General features: G+C 38.4%; 1 protein-coding gene across 3 annotated transcripts in view; it reads right to left on the reverse strand.

Moving 5' to 3' along the window:
- The window catches only part of Dync2h1 (dynein cytoplasmic 2 heavy chain 1), a 229073-nt gene that overhangs the window by 28965 nt on the left and 183651 nt on the right, over window positions 1-16457 (reverse strand). For all 3 annotated transcript variants that reach the window (XM_021206255.2, XM_029543408.1, XM_021206253.2), the window contains 2 exons: window positions 9879-9995; window positions 1082-1291 (listed from right to left, as the gene is read on the reverse strand). In XM_021206255.2, the coding sequence (XP_021061914.1) occupies window positions 1082-1291; window positions 9879-9995 (327 nt within the window). The remainder of the gene's footprint in view (window positions 1-1081; window positions 1292-9878; window positions 9996-16457) is intronic.

Consider the following 16457-nt stretch of genomic DNA (forward strand, 5'->3'; position numbering starts at 1 on the left):
AGGAGGAGGAGGAGGAGGAGGAGGAAGAAGAAGAAGAAGAAGAAGAAGAAGAAGAAGAAGAAGAAGAAGAAGAAGAAGAAGAAGAAGAAGAAGAAATAGCAATCTTGAAAGTCAAAAGCTCAATAAAGAAAAAAAAAACTGGCAAGACTCACAGAGTCAAAATCTTAGTGACAGCTTCTAGGAAAGGATGTCAGGAACTGAAGACAAAATTGAGACACAATTACTTTAGACAGAAATAATAAAGTCAATTGTTTCAACAAGGAAACTACACAAGAATGCAAGGTATACAAGAGATAAAAACCCATAGAAAACCTACCCAATGACAAGGAAGGAGGAGAACCCCCAAGTCTCAGGGAAGGCCTAGACATCCTTGCATGGAAAAGCAATTAGGACCCTAAATAGACATGACAACCTACTGAGGAGATCATCTCCTCCCCTTTGTTTCTGTATTAGTGATGTGAACTACATGAATTTTATTAATTTCTAAAGTGGTCCAGTTACTTAGTGAGAGAAGTGCTGATTGCTCTATTTTGGATGGATATGTTCTGGTGTTTTACTAGAGTCATCTTTCTTTTGGCCTCACTATTCATACCAAGCTCCTCATAAGCATTTAGCTGTAGCCCTTGTCGACATGAGGGCACCACCTGCCTGCCTGCAGAGGGATTTGGGCACAGGCACACTCACATCCCAACTGGCTTGAAACCAAGTAGATGCCCAGATTTTAGTTTAAGTTGCTAGGAAACAACTTTGAGCTTAGAGGGTCAAAGATTTGGTCTGGTAGGTCACTAACATGTTATAGAAAACTTGTTCCAGAGTGAAATAAAAATGGATTTCATTACACATGCTCTGAAGAGATAGCCATAGAAGAGAATGCAGGCTGAGATTGTAGAGAATTATAAACTTGTATCAAGCTGATTTAATGCTTTCACTGGACTCACTGTTAGTCTTTCAACCAAGGCATTCTATCTACATAGCTTTCACAGCTCAACTTGAGTTTTCTGTTACTATTAACTACAGGATCCCTGGTAACACATTTCACAAAAGGAGATCAGATAGAATGATAGCCCTATGATTGGCTTACCTTCTGGTTTAATAAAGCACTTGCCAGCTTTTGTACTTCTGAACTCAGTAAAGTAGTCCCCCTGATGACTTTGCTGAGGGCAGCAAGCGACTGATGAACACTTTGTACCAAGCGGATGGCATTGAACTGCTCAAGAATGATGAACGATAATATTGGAGATCCTTGTCGATCATTAGGAGGTGATACTTTTTGATGAATTAGGTTTGAATTCTAGAAGAATAAGGTCATGTCACAGTTAATAAGGACAAAGTCAATGACACATCAAAGTATATAAAAGGTCAAAAATCTCCCATAAGTTCATTTTTCTGAATACTGTATTTTATGAATGGAAGAACCAAATCTTCAAATATAGATTTCTGGACTTTACCAATTTTTAGTGGTATGTGAGGTGAAAACAGAATAGCAAAACAGGATTCACCAAGGACCAATAAATAGTCAGTGCATGAGGGAGACATAGAGAAAAAGTCAAAAGCAGCCTACCTTATAGAATGACTAGCTACCCTGGCGTTCCAATTTGCTATGCTCAGACGTGGGGACAAATACAGCTTGCAAAGCTTGACTCTTTTACACATGGCAAAAACTATTCCTTTCATATCAATTTACTGGTTTTACTAAATTACTGAAAATATTATTATTCAAAAAAGCAGTTATAATCTTATGTTTTTTTCTCTAGTTTAGCTACAACTGAGCTATATAACTTGAGCAATGAGTATCAAGACAAGTATGTGGTAAGTAATAATTTATGTTGGAAGTGCTGAAGAATGGAAACAGAAGGCAAACATAGGCTCACTGAGCTGACACAGGAGTGAGCCTGGAGCTAACACACACCATTTTTGTTAGTAGACTATTCTTTCTTACCATTTTTAAAGTGTATTCAAGCTATGCACAAATGTATTGGTATAAAAGAATTAAGGAATATACACAAAGGTGAAACGTCCCCTTTACAGTGGTGTCACCAAGCATGATATCTCTCCCCAAGGTAACCTTATCCCCTTGGTGTTTGTTGGTTCCCAGGACCAGCCTTATGCAGACACACAGCATCAGGCTCCACTTAAGCTTACCTGGCACCTTGGGCATCAACTAAGACATACCTCAGCCTGGTGGCAGGCAGGCTGGAGCACTATCTGAGAGCTTATATCTTGAGACACAATGAGGCAGAAAGAGAGAGAAAACTAACTGGGAATGACCCAAGTCTTTTTGAAATCTCAAAACCTGTCCCCATTGATACACCTCCTCCAGCAAGGACATAACTACAAATCCTTCCCAGTTCTACCAAAGTGGCAACCACACATTCAAACATTTTAACCACCCAGTTAAAATGCCTGCTTTTTTTTTTTTTTTTTTTTTGATTTGCTGGACAGAATCTTACAGAGAGCAAGTAACTTGAATGACTTCAGTTTCCTGAGGTGAGGAGTGGCTAGAGCTTTGTTGGGACTGACTCACTAGGGACTCTCTGGGACCAGGGGTTATGCTGGCTGAGCTCCAGAAGTTGTGCCAGGACAACAGAGAAAGGCTTCTGTCCAATCACAGCCATATCCTAAGCATGTTCTCGGCTCTGAGGACTCTACAGATGCTGGGTCAGCCACCGCACTTCACCCAAAAGAAGTAGGACGATGCTCAGAAAGGAAGAAATGATCAATTTAAAATAATTTTTTAAGTATAAGAATATTAGAAAAAAAGTTTTAATTATTTTAGCACTGTAGATTGTTAGTTTATTTAACATCAATTAGTCTTTTGAAATTAATCTACTTAATCTATAATTGTGATTAGTTACACAAATCTATTTGTCAGTACAAACAAAACAACATTTCTGTTTTAACTCATGTTCAGGAAAAAAAAAAAGTTGGCCATGTCTTTTTCTCACAATAAACTCTAAGAGTCAAAGGAGCATGTTTCATGTATACCTGTGTCACCTGAATAATTTAAATGAGAATTAATGGAAGTGCTGGAGCTGTAGAAGGTGTAAATTGGTCAGGAAGTCAGTAATTTTCAGGAATTGTTGCCATCAGCCAGGTACTAAAAGTTACAAGGGTGAAGCTCTTATGAAATAAAAATGTGAGCTGGGCGTGGTGATACACGCCTTTAATCCCAGTACTCGGGAGGCAGAGGCAGGCGGATTTCTGAGTTCGAGGCCAGCCTGGTCTACAAAGTGAGATCCAGGACAGCCAGGGCTATATGGAGAAACCTTGTCTCGAAAAACCAAAGGAAAAAAAAAAAAAAACCAAAAAAACCCCACAATCTGACCTCTCAGTGCATATGTGTCACGTGAGAGCAGAGCCTCTGAGGTTATGCTTGTCAGCAGTTCTGATTTTAAGAAATCACTGTTTTACAAGCTTAGTATTAGCAATTTTCTTTATGGAAATACTAAAGAAGATGATAAAAATAAGGTAAGCTGTGCATGTGACATTGCAAAAACTGTCAGAATAAAGCATGACTAACAATCAATGAAATGTGTTAAAATGTATAACTAGGGCTGGAGAGATGGCTCAGTGGTTAAGAGCACCGACTGCTCTTCTGAAGGTCACAAGTTCAAATCCCAGCAACCACATGATGGCTCACTACCATCTGTAATGAGATCTAATGCTCTCTTGTGGTGTGTCTGAAGACAGCTGCAGTATGCTTACATATAATAAATAAATAAGCCATTTTAAAAATGTATAATTATACTTAATATAATTTCCTTTAAAAAGTTATAGTCACTAACATGCATGCCAATCTAAAAATTCACAGAGCTGTAAAGAAAGATAAATAATGTACAAAACATGTTTGAGCCTTTAATCTGATCTTCATTAGCTCCCCATGCCTCTGTGAGGACGAGGTGCACATCTGAGTGATGTGTGCTCTGCATTCACATACCCAGAACCCTTGACAAAGCTCCCAGCAAACTGTTCCCACAATATAACAATTCAGTTTAAGCTCTGACTAGCTTCTTAATTGAATCTCTTCTTTACAATATATCAATTTGGCCTCTATAAAACACAAATCACTCTTTATTACCTCTCAGTTCCTTTAATCATCTTAACTAAAAATAACATATAACCACTGCAGTATGTGATATTAAGTCTCTTTCAAGCTGGTCTTAATAACAAAGATGACAAACTGGCCTTTCTCTCGAGAATACCATCCCCCTGATATCATTAAGAATTCTTTACTTAACACATCAACAAAAAACATCCAAAAAGCAATCTTGGCTTTCTTCTGAAAAGAGTAATTCAGTCATTTGATTTTTAATAAAGAACATGAAAGTAACTTGACTGTATGTCTAACAATTGTCTTCCTTAGTCACTAGCCCTTAGTACAGCCTCTATCATACAGCATCTTCCATCCATACTGACAATGGAGGAAGCCGGGTGTGGGACAATGAAGGAAAAAGCTAGTAAAATTTCTGAAGTGATTCCAAAATTACTTAATGAGATAAGATGTGAGCTGGGATAACTCCTTAGTGTACAAATGTATTGATATGTATACTAATGTAATGCAAACAATGATTCATTGTTTAACAAGAGAATTCCTATGGATTCAAGACGCATATTTAACTTGCCTAGTTTAAAATATAGTTTCATATTTTACATTGAGGACACTTTTGCAAATAAAAAAGTTTGTGGCTGGGTTGGTGTTGTCATTTCTCCTTTGTTAGCATGCAAAGGACCTTCCAGGACAAAAGACAGTAGGACATAAGGATGAAGGCTCTGTGTAGGCACAAGCTCTACTTCTCCATGTTCAATGAGCTACATAGGTTTTAAACAATGAGGTCCTTATCACCAGTTTGTGGAGATCAACCTATAGCCTTGGCAATAGCCTAAGCTGTTTGGGTGTTCCCTTTAGCCAACAAGACAATTAGATGTAACCCAATCCCAGTACTGGAAGCTTCATTTGGTGGCAAGAGAAGTTCAGTTTGGGCTCTGTTTCTCCTATTATAAATGTATATGTGTGTGTGTGTGTGTGTGTGTGTGTGTGTGTATGTTTATATGTATTATACATATGTATTTGTACCATATTACATTTCCAGACTATCTTTCAAATGATCATTGATTTTAACTGTCTGTCTCCATATTCCTTGCCTTGTTTTCCCTCCCTCACTTGATCCTCCAGTCTAGTTCTGACTCTATCCAGAACCATCTAGTCTGCTTACCTTTCCTAGGGAGATCTGTCTATCCTGCTATTCAATTTATACCCAATGTCTGTGGTTCTACAGATTATAGCTTGGTTATCATTCAAAGCTTATGGGAATAACCAACCAATATCTGATTTGATTTAAGGTCCACTCCACAGAATGGAACCCAGACCTGATATTACTTGGGTAACTAAGAAATGGAGAGTAGATAGCCCAGTTACCTAGGGTTAAATCAAAGGATTTATTAAAACAAATGAACTAACTAACTACCTAACTAACGACATTCCACTACACTTACTAATCTGATGACCTTGCTCAGCCATCATTAGAGAGGCTTTCTACTGCAGAAGATGGGAACAAATACAAAGACCCACAACCAGACATTATGCAGAGAGAAACCTTGGAACATTCAGCCATAGATGGGATGTCTCCATTGTATCCCTCCATCAGGTCTCAGAGAACCCCGTGGAAAGGAGGCAGGAAAAGCATAAGAGCCAGAGAGGATGAAGGACATCAAGAAAACAAGGCCCCTAAATGAACATGGCTCACGCTTAAATGGAATACAGAGACTGAAGCAGCGTCAACAAGACCCGTACAGGCCTGCAGCTGGCCCTTTGTACACATGCTACGGCTTCCAGTTTAGTACTGTTACAGAGTGCGCCAAAGAGAGAGCAGGTCTGTTTCTCATGCTTTCTGTTTGCTTGTTTTGTCCAATTCCAATGTGTTAGTTTTTGCTTTACATATTCTATTGCTTCCTATCCTATCCTATCAATCACTATTCCTTAGAGGCCTGTTTGTTTTCTAATGAGACGGACAGGGACTAAATCTGGATTGGAGGAGAGGTGGGAAGGAAGTGAGAGGTGTAAAGGAAGGGAATCTGAAATCAGGATATATTGTATGAGAAAAAAATCATCTATTTTCAAGAAAAAATATTAGCTAAAAATATAGTTTAAAAAATGGCCTCATTATAACCTAAAAGGACTGACACATGAAAAGGGAAATTAGCAGCAAGCCAAATAGCACTTTCCTGAGCTTCTACAGGGTTGACCCAAGTTAGGGGACTGAGAAGAAAGAGTATTTACAAAGTTCCAGAGACTCTACCATGATATACTCATCTAATACTGAGGTTTGCTCTACTCTAGAAAAGGCTATACAGCCACTTATGGATTTTCTTCCAGGAAATTAATTTATTAAGGATAGCTTGAAAAACAGGTGTATTGTAGAAACAAATCTAGAACTTTGTGGAGTGACTCATAACAGGAAGAATAAAATGTAAATCATAGTAATGGTTTCTGGAAGGCAATGGGAAAGAATGATAGGATAGAGTTCAAGACATGATAAATCTGAGACTTGGCTACTAGCAATATAACATGAACACACTGGGCATGGTGGCTTATGCCTGTGACCCTGGAGCACAGGAAGTGGAGCAGGAAGATCAAGGAGTCCATGGCCACTCTTGAGTCACAGTGATTTTTGAGGCCACCCTAGGCTACATGTCCTATCTGAGATAACAATTTAAATAATAAATAATCAATACTTGTTTTACAGAAAACAACTAAAATGAAGCTTTAAAAGGTACACTGGATTGTAGACAAAATGTCAAATTATCTGCTACATTTCTGAATCCTGAGTTTGACAAGACAAGAAAACTCTGAACCCAACAGATGGTATGAGGATGAAAAGAGTGAAGGAGACAGGTGGTGTCTGAGCATCCTTATGTAGGCAAAGAGGACAATGCACTGCACAGCTGGACCTAGATATACTATGGAGATAAGTTTTTCACTTTTGAAAGCTTTATTTATTTGATTTTATTTTATGTGTATGAGAGTTTTATCCATGTATGTCTGCGCACCACCTGTGTACAGTGTCCATAAACATCAAAAAGGGCAACAGATCTCCCGGAACTGAAGAGGGCAACAGATCTCCCGGAAATGAAATTAAGAACAGTTATAAACCAGCATATGAGTGTTGGGAACCAAGTCCAGGTTTCTGTAAGAACAGCTGGAGCTTTAACAGTTGAGCCATCCGTCCAGGATGGTTTTAGCTATAAAATTTTATGTTTGTATGGCCTTAAATTGATATGGCTCTTTAAAGAAGCAATTATTAAGCACCCACAGCTAGTGAGGTATTTGATACCTCAGAGTGTGTACTTACGTGGATGAAGTTCACATGTGCATGGAAACTTTTGAGTATCAAGAAGATAGATTAAAAAACACACACGCAAAATGCTTATACTTACACATATTACAGTGAAGTTGAATAGTAGAGGTGTAATATACAAGAAGGAAAAAAAAAACCCAATCATCCTCAAAAGAGTGACAATCAGATTAGCAAGCATCAATACAAATATCAACACTTTTTCCCAAGAGTGGAAGAAAAATAAGTGAATGCTAAAAACAGGTGTGCAGCTATGCTTTTTGTCAATTAGTTACACATGATGATAAAACGAAAATTTCTCAGAAGCAAAGAGATGGTGCTATACAAAGAACAATTGGTATCTTTGAGAAAGGCTTTAAGCAAGAGAGGTTGCTCCCTCTCAGCCAGACACCACCTGTTCTTTGCCTTTCAATGACTAGGATTTCACAGCGGGGGGAAAAAAAAAAAAAAAAAAAACAAAAAAAACATTAAGAGATGCACATTATAGAGATTTCTGCATTATAGCAATGCCCAGGTTGTATTTATTTGGCTTTTATCCCCCTTCTTAAAACCTGCATACATGAACTCATAGTCAGACAATGCCCCAGCAAGGGGTATAGGAGGTGCCACATTCCTGCCCTAGCTCAGGAGCAATTTTTAGCTAAGGGCCACCAAAAGAAGCAGAGTTAGACTTCTGTGGAGTATGGCCTCTGGTAGGTAAATCACTCTCCACTACATGGTCCACACACCCAAGAGTATATGTGCATGCAAACTAGACCACAGGGTTTAAAAAAAAAAACAAAACAACAAAGCTGCATGGATATAGAAGAGGGGTAGAGAGAACAATGGGGTGGCCAATATGCTCAAAATACAGTGTATCAAGCTCTCAAAAAATAAAGATAAATCTTGGCAAATATCCAACCTGATGTGCCTAAGTAGCCCTAGCCTAAGCACCTACGACTAACCCTGCTGAATTCATTTCTGAGCGCAGCCAGAGCTCTGCTATTAGCTGCTCATTGAAAGTTATGGTCATCATCATTCCCAGAAGTAGCTCTGCTAAACTAATTTGATTCCTATGGACTGAAAACTCAATGTGCAGCATAGCTGTCATTAGAGATGACCGAGCCCGCTAATCTGGATGCATACTGTAGACCTATTTTCTTTCTCTTTTTAGAATGAACTCCTTTGTTAATTGCGTCTTTAAAATAAACACTAAAAAATGCTACTTTTCTACATTTTCTCCTTATTAAAGAGTGACCAGTGGGTCCAGAACCCAGACAACCCAAAATACTGTCATTCTAATGTTTTTAAGATCTGTACTAGAAATAGCTAGTGTTTATCAATACTAATATGGGGGAGGCTTCACAAGAATTAGTCTATCTGCTATGACAGTTTATGATTTCTTCCATTTCACCAAATAGAAAATAGGCAAAAGAAGATGAACTAGGATGGGCAGAGCCGATCTAAAAATATAGATAAATTTAAAGCCAACAATGTATCCCCTGTCCCACTGTAAGACTACATATATTGAACATCAGCAGAAGAATACCTGCTTTCTGTTCTTTTAGCAATACTTTGTGTTGCATGGCTAGTATGGCTTTGTTATATACACAATGATAATCTTTGACACTAATCTAGTTAAAGGTACATGGCAAACATAGTTAGAGCAGAGAAGGAGGGACACCTTCAAGGTTGGGAGTGTGGCTCAGTGCACTGAGACCCAGGGCTGGACTCCCAATGTCATGTAAAAGCTGGGCTGGCATGGCAGCCTAGCAATGATCCCAGCACATGGGAAGCAGACAAGGAGTTCCAGGTACAGAGCTACCTAGACTAACCAACGAGATCACCTTCAAGATCAGTGACAGACATTGCCTCAAGGTGGAGAGAAATGGAAGACACCACCAAAAGTCCATGCCAGGCTCTCACATGCACTTAGAATGTCAACACTTGTGTCACTAGGCACACACATGCATACATACCACAAGTACACAGCCTATGCAAAAAAGTGCTTAAATGAAACTGCTTTTCTCACTATGTCTCCTATCTCAGTTATTTTGTTAGTAGAATCTTTTTGCGTTACTTAGTTCATTTGTTCAAGATTTATTAAGATCTTTAAAATCTAGTGAATTTTGATTTGAAAACTAAATGTAATGAGGTAAAACTTTTACACACATGGTTAATACTATATACATTATAAAATCACAAAATGATTTGCTAAAGGCTTTAATTGAAAATTTGGTTAAATTTGTGTAAATTTGGTTACAGCAAAGAATAAAGACTAACCCTGGTGTGAACTGACAGGAAGCAGGGAGAACAAACTTTGTGCCTGACTGTGAGACTTGGGAACAATGTTTGCTGTGAGCGTCTTTTTGCTCAGAACAAGCAGGGCCTGGATTTTGGTTGCAATGTGACCCAAATGTCTGTGTGACTCAGGATAAGCAGGCCATGGATATCTTTGTGAGTTGGGCAAAACAGAACAGCCCCAGGGAGCAAGAGAGAATAACAGAAGGGAAAGGTATAAATGTTTCAATTCTCCCAATGACAAACCTGGTTCAGTTTTTTCCAAAGATTGAGAACGGGAGAAAGTTCATTAGACCAGATTTCTCTGTCAAATTTGCAACCGGCTGTGACCGATCTTCCCAAGATCCTGAGCTGGGAGATAACCTGAGTGAAGAGAACACACCACAGTGAGTCATGTACAGTAACTAAGTCCCACCAGCGACACAGCATGGTGCGGAGCCACAGAGTCTGTAACAACAGAAGCATGTATACGTGGGTGTGATCCGTGGATCTCTAACATTTTGTTTGAACTGGATTCATTAAAATAGTTAAAAAGACTAGAGACAGAAAGTTGAGGAAAAGCATTCTAAGATTAAATACAGCGAAGGTTGCTAGAAAAGCTGCTTCTTCATGCAGGAAGTGCACACTGTGCCATTATTAATATCTTCCTAGTCTCTCTTCTTGTCCCTTTCAAAATCTACAATGCTTTTCAGTTCGATTGATTTAAATCTTACCCTTTCAAAATGTTGTCAGCATATTTAAAGACACAGCACAATCTGGTGAAGGAGTTTACATAGATTTTTAATGCTTAATTTTCAGTTTTCATTTTAATATTCCATCCACACAAAGACCCAAAGAAATACATACTGGCCAATTAATGAAAGTGAAGCTAGGTAAACATTCCTCCCTGCTGGGGCCTTTGCTGCTGTAGCTTCAATATTATTTATTAGCTTCTTTGCTGTGCTCATCAATCAATCACTTGCATTTTCTTTGCTAAGTGAAATCATGTCTGTTGGGTCCTATTTTAGAAACATTTGTCTACTTAACATTTGCTAAAGATGACCCAGAACATGACCTGTACTGTACCATGGGCATGGTGGTGACTATAAAATTACTGGGCTAGTTAGTAATTTTGCCTTGTTATCAATGTTATCAAATGGTTTATCTAAGATAAACAAAGTGAGTCCAAGAAACTTAGGTGTATGTTTCACAGGGCAGCATCTTAAACTTCAACACCTGCAGCCTGCTAATACCGTCACGTTTTTAAGAGATATAAGCTGTCTTTTTTTGGTAGCATATGTACTTTACTAAGCTACACTTTTAATTCACTAAACCTGTAATAAAGGACTATAAATCTTTCTGAATGAAAGTACAACTTAATTGCTAAACATCCATGATCACACTGCTGGATTCAACTCCTAGAGATTTTGATTGACTTCCTAGTTAGGATGCACTGTGGAGAGTCAGAGCTCTGCTGCCTTTGTTTCTCTGACAAGCCTTTTCCATTTGCCAAAGCTGAACTCCATACAACACTTAATATGTCAGCATCACTTCACTACAAAATGTCCCTAACTGGTAGTCAGGAGACATGGTATTCTAACTCTGGTAACACTCACAATCACTTATTTGTGTTTTAAATTTATTAAAGTCAGCAGAAAACAAGAATGTAAAGAAAAAAATAGAAAAAAAAAAGTACAATTTTTTAAAAACCATTTAAAAGAAATGTTGGCTAGCATTCCCGCACCCCCAACTCATAGTCATATTTTCTGTTCTAGAAAGATGTCATGACACACACATATAAAAATCCTGCGATGATTCTCTTATAAGTAGAGAACAGTAAATAAGGATGTTCAAACACACAAAGACATTTCTGTTAAAGAACAAAGGAATGGCTGTAAAAGTAGCACATCTAGTAGCTCTAATACACTTTTTTTTCTTTATAAAGTTCAGATAAAATATTTAGTAAACATGTTTCAATCCAGTTAAAGTCTAAAGTATATACACAAAAATTTGTTGTGTAAATAAGAGATTTGTTGTTTGAATGTTAGAATATAAAAAATGGAGGAGGTAAATTTTTATTATGTCCATGTCTCTTCAAATGCGAGTCACATGCAAGGCTACATTAAAATATTGGTTATTTTGGAGACATTTCATCCAAGACCCAAAGTGAAACAAACTGCTATGTTAAGGATTTATATGATCATTTTTCAAGTCAATGTGGTATTAAAAGCCAGAAAATAAGGCAAAAGGTGTACAGCTTTTACGACTTTAACACAAGCAAAAGTAAAAACTAAACCTGTCCTCAAAAGAAGTTTAAATTCAAACCAAGGCTAACGAATAAGCCAGTTTCCAAGCCTAGGTTGCATTACCTAAATAACAGATTGACTACTTACTCATTATACATCACAAACTCGAACATTTTGGGCTTCATTGTGGTTAATGCTAAGGAATTAAGACCTGATGTCAATCACTTAATGATACAAAATGCTTCCTGGCCTGAGGAGATGTCATTATGTTGTTCTGTTTCTCCATGGATAACTGATGGGCTTCTCAGGCATCCTGATCAAGTGAGACCACATCTTTTTAATTAATGAATGTACTAATAAGACAGGTTCTACACTTTTACTAGGTTGGGTTTACTATGAGCGTTAATCTTGTCAACTTGACTATACTTGGACTTAACCTAAGACCTCAGCAAATGGGCACAGCTGGAGAGATTTTCTTGACTGGATCATTTGAGATGGGAATACTTGCCTTAATCTGGGCCACACCTGCTGCTTAAAGTCTACTTAGGGGGCCATGGAACAAGGAAGCTTTGCTCTTAGCTTGCTTGCTCTTTGTGCTCTTGCTGGCAACTTCATCTGTTCTGTAGCCGAGACAAATCTTAGTTGATGTTAGAACCTACTTATTCTGGACTCCAGTGTAGACTGAAGGGCAACTGAAGCAGCCAGCTTCATGAACTGAACAACAACCAGGTTCTTGCCTTTCTGTCAGGAGACAGCCATTGTCAGAGCTACCAACAGCCTGTAAACTACTCTAATAATCTCTCTTTATATATCTGTATGCATCCTACCAATTCTGTTTCTTTACGGAACCCTGACTAATACACTGCTAGATACTTACTTAGATAGATTCTTAGACATAATATCTCAGCCATCCTAATACTTTGACTTTTTTTTTTTTTAAGAATCATATTTGAAAACACTTTGGCAGCTAATTAGGAAATTAAATATGCTTATTGTTTTATTCACCCATTTCACAGCTAGGTTATGTGGTGAGGTGAAATAGTGTATAAATATGCATCAAATCTACTTTGTTGGAATTGTCTGGCAGCTCATTTTAGGAGCCCCAAAGTAGAAACATTCTAAACTCCCTGCATGACTTGATAAACTGGAGCATGGCCAAACAATAGAATACTATTCAGCACTTAAAAGGAAGCAACTACAGATACTCCTAAGAACACTGACTAATTTTATAATTATTCTTAGTAAACCTAATAAAACACTATAGTTTTATTATATTTTTATAAAATATTCTAGAAAATGTGAACTAATTTAAATTAATGAAAAGGAAAGTGAGTGCTTCATGGGGTTGGGGGGTGGAATAGAACACGTAAAGGAAACTGTCTAGACATGGCTGCTGACGGTCTCAAGTGTAAATAGGTCAAAGTGCATAAACTATACAATATAAATATTATGTCTGGAATAAATGCCAAAACAACCCTAATCAAGCTATAGAAAGTGAGAAAAGTTCTTACTAAGGTCAGGCAGCTTTTGGAATATCTGTCTAGGATGGCTACAATATAGGTATAGTGCCAGTTATTCTGTATTTATTATTTATTATTTATTTATTATTCTGGTTATCACTGTTAAAGGTTTGTATATATCAATAACCTCAGCAAGACTCAAGCACTGAAAGCATGGTCTCATCTCATGAGTACTCACTGAGCTGTAGGAAGAGGAGTGGGAGGGAGGTTGTTGCTTCATCAGTGGATAAAACTATACTGAATTGCCCATGAGGAAGGATAGAAGAGGTTCATGAGATCTTTGATGGCTCTATATTGCTACAACACCTTCTATCTCAAGTTCCTCCCACCATGATGCTGTGCCTAACACTGATACCTCGGGATCAGTCTTTTGGGATCAGTCTTTCCCTCATCTCCCCCATGTGCTGTCTGTTACACAGCCACAATACTGCTGCAGCTACTCAACAGATGTGCTGCTTTTGTCACCACAGGCCTAGACGCTGGATCTCAGGAAGGATCCAGGAATTGGAACGCTCTAATGTGTTAACATTTCTAACTACTGTTCTACCCTCACCCCCCAGAAAGTACCAATTTCGCATAGAAATTGTTTGATTCATACTAAGGGTGAGTATGGCCTGTCACGTATGGCCTCCAATTGCGAAGACATATGATGTCTTTGGCTAATACTCTCACAGAGGAAGGAAGGTGTTGAACTCTGTGTGTGTGTGTGGTGTGTGTGTGTATCAGTGAGTGAGAGGGTCAAGGCACACAGATAGACTTTAGATGTTTTTAAATTTAAAGATTAGCTTCACTATTGAAACTTTCAATGATAAAGGTAGGCATCAGTCACATCTGTCAGCTGTCAACGTCTTCCTGAACTTGCCTTACCCATCCCTACTAGACTCTCCAGCCCAGGGCATCAACCACATCCACTTTTCCTCCTAACAAATGCAAAAAGTAATTAATGTGATATAATGCCCACCATATACTTAAATGTCTTTATTGGTTGTTTCAAACACCTTTAAACTGGACTGTTGGAGCATGAAGCCCTAGAAGGGTCACATGGCTTTGTGGTTTCCTCAGCATCTATCTAGTCTCACTGTTCCGCTTTCTTCCACACTACCCTCCGCTGACCGAACTCCTCAGCTCTCCGGTGAGATGTCCTGCTGTGGGTCCTGTTGTCCACTTAGTGTGTTCACTTGCTCGAATGTTTCCAGTTATGCTTAGTTAGTTGCAAGGTGTGAGAGAATTCAGGTTCATTTGTATTTCTAAACAAATACTTTTGTGAAGTGTACTTAATGCTACTGGAGAGGTCATGGTGCCTGAGCTCCTCCTTTGGTGCAAAGACTCACAGCAACATGTATTTCTGTCAGTCTCCCTGCTGCCCCACCCAGGAGGGAGCCCTTCACTAGCAGTTCTCTTCATTACTGTTTAGTGGACCAGTTCCTCTGCTTTTATTATGTGTTCTTTAATGAAGAAGATTTTTCTTTACTTTCTTTTCATTACCATGAAGTCAAATCCATGAAAGAGGTTAAGTTATACCTTTCCTTAATTCCTATTTGAAGATAAGACATTTTAATTCCTTAATAGGTGATAATCTATAAAAAGTTTAAAAACCTGATTTATAAGTGGATTTTCTCTTTGTATTTAAAACCAATAAATATAAGATCATTGTCCATATTATCAAAGTAAACACACTGAAAATGTCCTGTCCATTTATTTCTCTTAGTCTTAGAACTCAGAAAATGCAAAGTACTCAAACTCAGATCTGCTACAAGTGGGGTGAGGAGTGTGAACTCCAAGGTCTGAGTAGTGCACTCAGTGTTTCTGATGTGACTGTGCAGCCGCAAGATAGTAATGACTCAATGTGTTCCTGAAGTGTGGGTTCATCTACTCAAACAGATGTGCACCTAAGATGTACCCATACCTCATACATACTCAGACCTCATTAACATGTTTATTAGACTATTCTAATAACTGTTGGCAAGCTGGATGAGTTGTGCCGACCACATCTGATCAATGCAATTGATTTACTGCAAGAAGCACACATCTCACAGGAAACCCATGTAAAACCTGTATGACTAGGACTACTCATCGATTCAACAGGTGACAATCATGTCTCAAACCCTGCTGCCACTTCAAGCCACATTCCCTTGCAAATGCTTCTATCTAACTCTCCCTGTCTTTTCTACAAGCTGTGCAGCACCACAGTGAGCCTCTTGCCCTCCGTGACTCCCTGCTGTGCTCTGCCCTCATGCAAAAGCACAACTGTCCTGTCAGGTGGGACAAGAGCTCCACCTTCATCAGTATGCAAGAGTGCTCATAGAGGAGGGGCCTCATTAACATGCCAGAGAGCAAAAACCTAGACATGTAAAAATGTCAAGGTGATACAGTCAAGACAGAGTGGCCATGGTACTGCCTTATGAGAGTAAAGTGTTGCCTAAAAACAAGCATATGATTTCAACTCCCTACTATATCTAGACAAACTCAGGTAGGTGTATGTGTGTGGCTACATCAGGAGATGTATTCACAAATGTTCTTAGTTGCCCTGTACTAACAATGATATATCTGGAACAGCTTACATGCTCATTAATAAAGAAAAAGAAAAACTGCTTAACATTTACATAAGGCAATGTTGCACAGTAAGCAATGAAACTTTGTCCACCAATAATGCTGCAGAACCTCAGGGGAAAAGGCCAGGGGGAGAATGTACTAGCACACATCTGTGTGTGTGTGTGTGTACATACACATGTATATAAATGAGAGAGAAAAATCAGAAAACATTGCATGTACAGAAAAGCATAAAATTATAAACAATGTTTTAAATTGAGACAGTTCTGTGAGTCCTCCATCCCAGAGGCAGAGGGACAGGAAAAGACACATGTGAATTCATGAGATATTGCAGTGTCTTTTTCTTGGTCATTGATTCATTGGGTTTCACGGTGTAGTGATGCTTTTCATGTTTAATTATATAAAATTTAATCTTCAAGAAAGTACTGAGTCATGTTCAACAAATGGTGCTGGCACAACTGGCGGCTATCATGTAGAAGAATGAGAATTGATCCATTCTTATCTCCTTGTACAAAGCTCAAGTCTAAGTG

This window comes from Mus pahari, chromosome 10 (assembly GCF_900095145.1).
Source record: "Mus pahari chromosome 10, PAHARI_EIJ_v1.1, whole genome shotgun sequence".
Lineage (NCBI taxonomy): Eukaryota > Metazoa > Chordata > Mammalia > Rodentia > Muridae > Mus > Mus pahari.